The sequence below is a fragment of the Citrus clementina genome, unplaced genomic scaffold, assembly GCF_000493195.1.
Source record: "Citrus clementina cultivar Clemenules unplaced genomic scaffold, Citrus_clementina_v1.0 scaffold_4, whole genome shotgun sequence".
In the NCBI taxonomy this organism is placed as follows: Eukaryota; Viridiplantae; Streptophyta; class Magnoliopsida; order Sapindales; family Rutaceae; genus Citrus; species Citrus x clementina.
Genome location: NW_006262274.1, coordinates 386,971 through 396,614, shown reverse-complemented (window position 1 = coordinate 396,614; position 9,644 = coordinate 386,971). Strand labels below are relative to the sequence as shown.

General features: G+C 31.1%; 1 protein-coding gene across 1 annotated transcript; it reads left to right on the top strand.

Moving 5' to 3' along the window:
• Nucleotides 1-1,471: 1,471 nt before the first annotated feature.
• On the top strand, nt 1,472-9,261 carry LOC18044713 (cucumisin). Its single transcript, XM_024186629.1, has 9 exons — nt 1,472-1,572; nt 2,693-2,787; nt 4,833-5,079; nt 5,976-6,489; nt 7,317-7,420; nt 7,537-7,755; nt 7,962-8,073; nt 8,233-8,446; nt 8,729-9,261. Exons 1-9 carry the CDS (start codon nt 1,472-1,474, stop codon nt 9,259-9,261), a joined length of 2,139 nt encoding a protein of 712 aa, XP_024042397.1.
• Nucleotides 9,262-9,644: the final 383 nt, after the last annotated feature.

Genomic DNA, 9,644 nt, shown 5'->3' with positions numbered 1-9,644 from the left:
AAAAAAAAGAATATATAAGGCTTTTAAAGCTTTTAAAATAGTCATTTTGTTCAAATTCTGTTAAGTTCTTAACGGTAGTAAACAGAAAGGTGGACGCCAAAATTCTTTTGTCAACTTAGGGTATACGAGTGATATAAACAAAAAGTGTTGTAATACGTTTGATACTAGTGTCATTTAAGATTATATGACTGATAATTTTCCTAAAATATTTTTACATTAATATAAAAGTGAAAACTATGTTTTTTTTTTTTATTATTTTAACATTACAGGTCAGAGTGTAGACTATTGAAATAAAATATTTTGGCATTAATATAAAAGTGAACAATATTTTTCTTTTATTATTTTAACATTACAGGTCAGAGTGTAGATTATTGAGTCTGCACTTTTACATACTACTTGTGTTCTAAGGGTAATGATCACATGAGCAATGTCGTTCTTCTTATGAAAAGGGGTGTCGCAAGTGTTCGGCTCTTATTGCGAGAGCTGTAGGTTGCACTTTACAACTCTCCCAACCATAATTGGACACGTACAGCTCCATGAGATGTTTCTAATATTTTCTCATCTGATACGGTGTTAGCAATTATTTGTTGCGAAATACTAAATCAAGTTATGTGTTTAAATATTTTCTCTTATTAACATAATCATCACTATAAATAATGAGTCAACGTCCACGCGTTTTTCCTTGGAAACTAATTCAAAGATTAAATTTTTTGCTTTAAAATTCAACCGACCATTTACACCGGTCAATTTGTATGTTAATGGTCAGAATTAGTCTCAAAACTCAAAAGCGTGGTTCTGACCATACACATTCAAATTCTTAAAGAATTTGTGAACAAAATACGTCTTGTTAGCTAAAATTATTTAAATTAAAAAAATGCAAGTGTGTAAGCTAATGGTTTAGAAAGAGGCTACATATTAACATCGAGTACTAATGCCTATTCAGAATTTTGACTTCGTAATTAGACGCCAAAGAAACTTCTAATAATCATCAAAGTTGCTACGTAACTAATGCCTATTCAGAATTTTGACTTCATAATTAGATGCCAAAGAAACTTCTAATCATCGTCGAAGTTGCTACGTACCTAACATCGATTAGGTCTTCATTTGAGACATTCCACCGACATTCATTTTATCTCATGTATATATATATATATATAATTAAGAACTTTTCTTATGCTTGCTTGAAGTACTTTGTTTCATTGTTTGTTTGGCTTTTTTTTCCCCTCCCCTTCTTCAAACTAGGCAAAAGCTTTTGGTTGATCGTCACAATTATGAAAAGCAGATCAATCTCTCTTCTCCCATGGCTTCTCCTGCGGTGTGTCACTATTACCTTGCTTATCAGCCTCACTGCTTCTCAAGACAATCGAAAGGCAAACACTTCCATTCATCAATTACTATTCAATAACAATTCTTAATTTGTTTTAAATTGATCCTCGTTTCCAAATAATATACAAATATCTTTGATGAATGCATGCAGACATATATCGTGTATATGGGCAACCAACCCCAGTTACAAAGCCAACTTTCTTCAGCGTCTCTTCACATGAGCATGCTACAACGAGTCATCCGCAGGTCAATTATATATTAACTTATTTCATTAATTTCTTTTTCTTTTTCATTAACTCTTTTTTTCTACTCATTTTCTTTGAAATTGTTGGCACAAACTCTACCACAATTGAGAATATCAAAGTCTAAAGACTATTATTTGTGTGTTTATGTTCGAATTAGCTAAAGTGTAAAAGTCTTAGGTGATACTGGAGCACAAACTCTTTTTCAATTAATTCCTTGGCACGTGCATGCTTTAACCAATCATGATAATATGCATATTCACATAACAAGTACTGAATAAATAGAACAATACCCTAGTAGAATTATTATGTCTTAACTGTGGTCACACCATTAATATTTTAATAAATTATAGGGAAATTGTCAGTTATTCTTTACTGAAATCAATATATATAACTTATCCCTTATTGTTTTCATGATAGCCAATAACCCCCTCATAGTATAATTTATAATATTATCCTTATTTTCAAATATTTTTATTCATATTTATTATTAATTAAATCATATAAATAGAAATTAAAACAAAAGATCTTAAAAATTAAAAATAAGAAATATAGGTTTTGATTCGAATACAAAAATTAATATTAAGATATTTTTCTTATATTTTTTATTATTTTATAATTTTTTATAATAAATATATATTTTATATCTATCTTATTAAGTAAATGATCTATTTACTTTTCGTTTTCCTTAAATTTTTTTATATCTTAATTATTAAAATAATTGAAGTAAATGGTATATATTATTTTAGTAGAAAGGAAACTGGCGGTTTCCCTAAATTATAATAGACAGAGTTTCAGCTAAAACTCAAAGTCTAATATTCACACAAAGCAACCAACTAGTGCACACAGGCGCAGGCTTCCCATTTGTATCGTCAACTTTCTCACGATAAGAAATATTAATTAAATTAAACTTCTTTTTTGGACCAATTAAATTAAACTTAAACCTGCTGCAGCAACTTGTAGATTAAATTATGGATTATTTTAATTATAGTCAATTCCCGTGGCAAATAAAAAACAGAGAGGAACATGATCATTCAATGCATCAAAATTGTTAATGTATTTCTTAAGAAATACCAATTAATACTTTGACTAATTATTATATGTAATTATGTGAATGATTTCAGCAATATTGGTCCAGGATCTATTCTTCGTAATTACAGGAAGAGTTTTAATGGATTCGCTGTGAAGTTAACAGAAGAGGAAGCTCGAATAATGGCTGGTAGGTGAATGTCTGCACGAGTAAAACTCGAATAATAAATTCTCAGGTGTGGATGTCTGCACGAATTTTCGTGTGGACATCCCTTTTCACAATGGTCTAAAAGACTTTTCACAATGTCATCAAGTAGTTTCCAACGTTATAAATGATGTTTACAACATTATAAAAGTCATTTACACCGGTGTGAACTCCAAGTCTATATATATATAAAGTGCGGATATTTGCATGAATTTTAGTGTGGATTTAAGATTTCATAACATTGTAAAAGCCTTTTAGACCGTTGCGAAATGCCAAATTCGCATATCCACATGAGAAACTTAAGTTATTGTGAAATAACAAATGGTTTAACAAATATTGAACTCTAATATTTTACTATTAAAGATTACAAAATCTTGTAGTTTTAGAGATGGCAAAAAAATCTGGGTCTGGCCTAGATCCGCAACGATCTGGAAGATCCAGATCTTTAAAAAATCAAATTCGTATATTAAAAAATACATATTTGAATGCTAAATTAAAGATCCGCGTAGATTCAAAAAATTGGATATCCGAATCCACATTATTTTTTAATTAAATTATTTAATGAATTAAAATTAAACTAAAAACATACAAGTTAAAGGAAAATGTCACCTACACCCCTAAAATTTGGGGAAATGGTCACAAAAATCCCTAAGTTTTCAATAAAAAAAACACTAAGATCTCTTTTGACCATAATACGTTTTAACTCTATAAACCCTGAAAATTTGACCTCAAAATTTTATAATAAATAGAAATATGGCATTAAAATAAATTAAATAATATATATGTTTTAAAACAATTAGAAATCTTTAAAGTCAATTTTGTAATTACTATATTCAAAGGGTATTATGGTCAAAAAGAGTTTTGGTGTCCCTTTTCTAAAACTTGGAAGTTTTTGTGACTATTTCTCCAAACCTTGGGGGTGTAGTTATCTTTTTCCCTCAGTTATATGAAAAAAATTCAACTTATGTGGATTTGTGGTAGATTTAAGACTTAGATTTATATTATTTTGTTAGTATTTGATTTATGTTGTGGTACTTTTATTTGTGGATTTATGGTGTTGTTATATATTATTCTAGGTCTTGAATTGTTGATTGTTGAATAATGATTGGATTTTGCTTGATTTTGTTTAGGTAAAGTCGTTGAATTTTAAATTATATTTTAATTTATTACGCGGATCCAGATATCTAAAAAATTTGCCCGCAATCCAGATGGGTTACTTATATCCGAATCAACATATTGTTTAGTTTTCGGATTCGGATGCGGATGCAGATATCAAAATATTAATTTGGATCCAGATTTTACAATCCCCATGTATTTTACTACTTTTCTATTATTCGACATATAAAATACCAATTTTGCCCTTATTTTAAGGAAAAGGAAAAAATATTAATTATCAATAAAAATAAATTATTAACTAAATATTAATCATTATATTGAATATTAATTTAATTTTGATTAAAAATTAAAAAATTATAAACTTTATTATATGTTAACAGTTTAAATATAAACTTTGTTTTATCGATTTAAATATAAACTTTATTATTTAATACTTGAAATGTTTGTGATTATTTGAATATGTGTATGCATGGCTATATTTATGAATGTCTTTGTTTATATGTCTGTTTGTCAATTTTTTTTGTCGATAATTAATAATTAAAATTAGCATGATAACTAATTGAGTGAAAATTAATGTAACAAATGCATTACGGAAACTTTATATATGTTACAATCTTCTTGTGTGAAAGCAAACTTTTATTTAATTTTTTGGGCTTTTGATACAGTATTGAAAGTTAATAAGCTTAATTAGAATTTAAGTTCTTTTTCCTTTAAAGTAATTAATTTTTTTTATAGGTCAACTAATGGTCAATTAATAGAAAAGTAATAAAATGTAATATTTTTTATTTCTTTAATAATAAATATTATGGTGCAATATTCTCAAAAAAAATTATGGTGCAATGCGTATTCCATCTAATTATTATTTTACAATAATTTAATTAGTAAAAAGAAAAATCTCTCTCTCTCTCTCATAGGAATGGGAGGCGTAGTATCTGTATTTCCAAACCGAAAGAGAAAGCTTCACACAACAAGATCATGGGATTTCATGGGGTTTTCCCAACAAGTTGACAGATCAACAACTGAAGAAAGTGATATAGTAATTGGAGTATTTGACACTGGAATTTGGCCAGAGTCTGAAAGCTTTAATGGCACAGGATTTGGTCCACCACCTACCAAATGGAGAGGCAGCAGTCAGGTCTCAGCCAATTTCACTTGCAACAAGTATGTACTCAACTCATCGTAAGCTTACAATAATAATAACATTTACATCATGGTTTTAAAAATAAATAAGCTTCTAAAAATATGTAGGGGTGGAACTAGAAATTAGAATTTGGGTTGCCCGTCCTTAGAAACATTAGAATTAAGGTACTCAGAACAATGGAATTTGAAGTGTCTCTAAAATAGACTAAAACAATGTGTAAAACATTATTTTTTATTTTAAAGATTTGTTTTCTTAGCCTGCCACCAAAAAGGGAGGGGGGGGGGGGGGGTTATTTATTTTTAAAAATGGTGGGTCCAGGGCAGCAGCCGGGGTCGGAAGGGCCCCCAAGACTCCCGGATATTTTTATTTCTATTTTAAACCAAAAAAAATAACTATAACTTGAATCTATACAGAGGTATTGTAGAATTTCTCTATAACTTGAATCTATATAACAGATAAATCTGGACTTTAGCCTCGGTTTCTTTTGAAATATAACATTCTACCCCAGTTTATCGCTTTGTTAAGATTATTTCACACCCTATCTTTATCACTTTGACACTTCGCCCCCCTTGGGTTCCCAATAAATGGAGTAGCATAATATCATAGGATAATCATGCTCTTAATAACAATAATAATGCTTGATACGTACCCAATAATTATCAAAAAGAATTTATCACAATCATGTATTCATGTGTCATGTGACGTAGCATTTTTGAGAATGGTAATTAATTTTGTATAATTTTTAATTTACTTATTCTTCATATGATGAAAACCATATCATTTGAGATGCATTTTTTTTGGATATGTTCAGTGATACCACAATAGAGATATACAAAACCTTCTCAGGAAAATCACATGTGTGTCCGAGAAAACCTTCAGTCTAATAATTCCCGCGTTCATGTCATGCTTAATGCAGCAAAATTGTAGGAGCAAGATACTACAAAAGTGATGGAGAATTTGGTCCAGATGACCTACCTTCTCCAAGAGATACTGATGGACACGGCTCACACACCGCATCAACAGCTGCTGGCAACTTGGTTAGCATGGCAAACCTGTATGGCTTCAGCTCCGGGAAAGCCCGCGGCTGCGTCCCGTCTGCCCGAATTGCGGTGTACAAAATATGTTGGTCAGATGGTTGCGACGATGCGGACATTCTTGCAGCATTTGATGATGCAATTGCCGATGGCGTCGACATCATATCCCTTTCACTTGGATCATCAAATCCGCACGAGTATTTCAACGATTCAATTGCCATTGGAACTTTTCATGCAATGAGAAACGGAATATTGACCTCGGCTTCGGCTGGTAATGACGGCCCTTCCCGTTCAACTATTACAAATGTTGCACCTTGGTTTATTTCTGTGGCTGCAAGCACTATTGATCGAAAATTTTCCACTAAAGTCCAATTAGGAAACAACAACATTTACGAGGTATATTCGGTCACTGCTCACAGCATTTTTTAATTTTAATTTTGGAAGATTGATACTTTAATATTTTTTTTTATCTTTTATTTTATTCCAAACATTAAATTGTTAATAAAAAATCAAATGGTTGCAAGTAAGGTTAATTCAATAATTGTTTATTAAAATGTCACATTTACTTTAAACAATATGTTTTTCTTTCATTATTAACACCATCAAAATGTATGTATTTTTCATTAACATCATCAAAATGGAGTATTAAATATTTATATAGAATCTAATTGGTAGAAAAGGTTAATTCAATAATTGTTTATTAAAATGTCACATTTACTTTAAACAATATGTTTTTCTTTCATTGTTAACACCATCAAAATATATGTATTTTTCATTAACATCATGAAAATGGAGTATTAAATATTTATATAGGATCTAATTGGTAGAAATGCCAAAAAACAATCTTTTTATTTGAGTTAGCATGGTGAGATCAATCAATCTTATAACCTTTTTTCAATAAGAGACCTTATTAATTAATGTATGAACATCGGTAGAAAATTTCTTTTGGATGTCTACTTTTGAGCATTTTCATTAATTAATAATCCCAAAGAAATAAAGTATTTAAATGATCTTGCAAAGGAATAGAAATATTAATTTTTTAGATTTAAAAAGAGAGAGAAAGAGAGAGAGAGAGAAAGTCAATTATTATTATTATTATTATTATTATTATTATTATTATTATTATTATTATTATTATTATTATTATTATTATTATCATTATCATCATCATCATCATCATCATCTTAACAAGAATTTATATTTATTTATTATGTTTTTCTCAGGGAATTTCAATAAACACATATGACCTTCAGAATGTTACATATCCTCTTATTTATGGTGGAGATGCAGCAAACATTAGTGGAGGTTTCACAGATTCTTCATCAAGGTAATTTGAAAAAAAAAGGCTTTGGGGGATGGGGTTGGAGAGAAAGGAGCACAAATATATTATGTATAATGGGAAATTCGAATGAGAAGTTAATTTACATTTCCAAATTAAAGCAGGTTTTGCTATCAGGACTCACTGGACCAAAATTTAGTGAAAGGTAAAATCGTGGTTTGCGATGATCTAGTTTCAGGAGAAGGCCCATTTTCTGCTGGTGCAGTCGGTGCGCTAATGCAAGGCCAGAGACGCAGAGATAGAGCCTTTTCTTTTCCCTTGCCCACCTCTTACGTTGACACCAACGATGGAAGCGACATTTTGCTCTACATCAACTCTACCAGGTACCAATTTTTGTACATACATATAGCATTCTTTAGCTACATTTAGTGTTAAAATATAATTAGAGAATTGTATTTAGCCTCAATTTTCTGTTTTAGAACGCTTGAATGCCTGCTCTTGAGAACTGCTAACGAAAATTAATACTGGTAATTGGCATTGTGTAAAACATACACATATTTTATGTCCTAATAATTTTCTTTTTTAAAAGAAATGCGACTGCGACAATATATAGGAGTACTGAGGGCAACAATACACTGGCTCCTTTTGTTGGCTCATTGTCATCCAGAGGCCCAAACCCCATCACACCTGATATTCTCAAGGTAAATTTATTAAGAGTTATGTTAACGTCTGTACTAAGTATACATGTTAATTTTTCTCGAAAAACAAAAAGGATACATATTAATTGGTTAATTATTATATATATATATATATGACTTTTTAAAATTTTAAGACAGTTCATCTAATCTCGTGTATTACAGCCAGATATTTCAGCCCCAGGAATTGATATTTTGGCTGCATGGTCTCCCGTTAACCCAGTATCTGAAGTTAAGGGTGACCCAAGATTTGTTCCATACAATATAATCTCAGGCACATCAATGGCTTGCCCACATGTTACTGGTGCAGCGGCCTACATCAAATCATTTCACCCGACATGGTCTCCTGCTGCCATCAAATCTGCTCTTATGACCACAGGTATATATATCCATCTGGGAATATTTATGGTGGAATACTGTTTGGTAACAGCGCTCCGAGGTTATGTTAAAAAAATTTCATTGCACTCCCAAAGTTTTTGTTATTGATCCCCAAGTTTTTGTTCTAGACCGCTAATTTACCATATATTATGCGTACAATTTACGTGAAAACTTAGGATATGCAATAGAGAGCGCAGGCATTGCATCAGACATTGTTCCACTATGTGCATAGTCATTTTATTAGCTTTTGGCTAACCCTATTCCATTTAACTTCTCTTTGCAGCTACTCCTATGAGTTCAGCAAAGAACCGGGATGCCGAATTCGCATACGGCTCAGGCCATGTAAATCCTATTAAGTCTCTAAATCCTGGTTTGGTATATGATGCAGAGGCCATTGATTACGTAAAGTTTTTGTGTGGCCATGGATATAGTACTAACCTTCTTCAGCTTGTGACTGGTGATAACAGTAGTTGCTCAGAAACCATTCATGCAACAGTTTGGGATCTAAACTATCCTTCATTAGCTCTTTCTGTCTTTCCCTTCGAATCAAATAACATTAGCAGTCGTGTTTTCAACCGAGTCGTCACAAATGTTGGATCGCCATTGTCCACATATAAAGCTTCTGTGACAGCACCGGCAGGCCTTAAAATCCAAGTAAATCCTAACGTTCTGTCCTTCACATCTCTTGGACAGAAGCAACCTTTTCAATTGACAATCGAAGGGACGATAATTGAATCCACGGTTTCTGCTTCTTTGGTGTGGGATGATGGGGTGCATCAAGTGAGGAGCCCTATTGTTGTTTATGTTGTATCGTAAAATTGCAAGATTTGGCGAGGGCCATGGGCGTCAATGAAGAAAGGAAAGAAACTACGCAGAATTTGCAACATTAATCCATTAATTTATGCTTTTAACCTTATTTACAATTACGTTTAAAATAATAAAATCTTCTCGTGTCTCTATTATTTTTCTAACATCATTTCCACCCGTCAGCAATTGGTTGAATAAAACTCCCAGAAGTTACTTCCAAAGTCAGAAATTTGATTGATATTTTTCTCTATGTTAGTTTATTAAGTTGTAATTTTGAAACCTAAATTTGCTCTGTTGAGTTTTAAATTTATGTTTAATGAGTTTAATCACTGTCATGTTGCAAAAACATATGAATGTAGAATATGTGTGAGTGCTTTTCTTTTATTTAATGT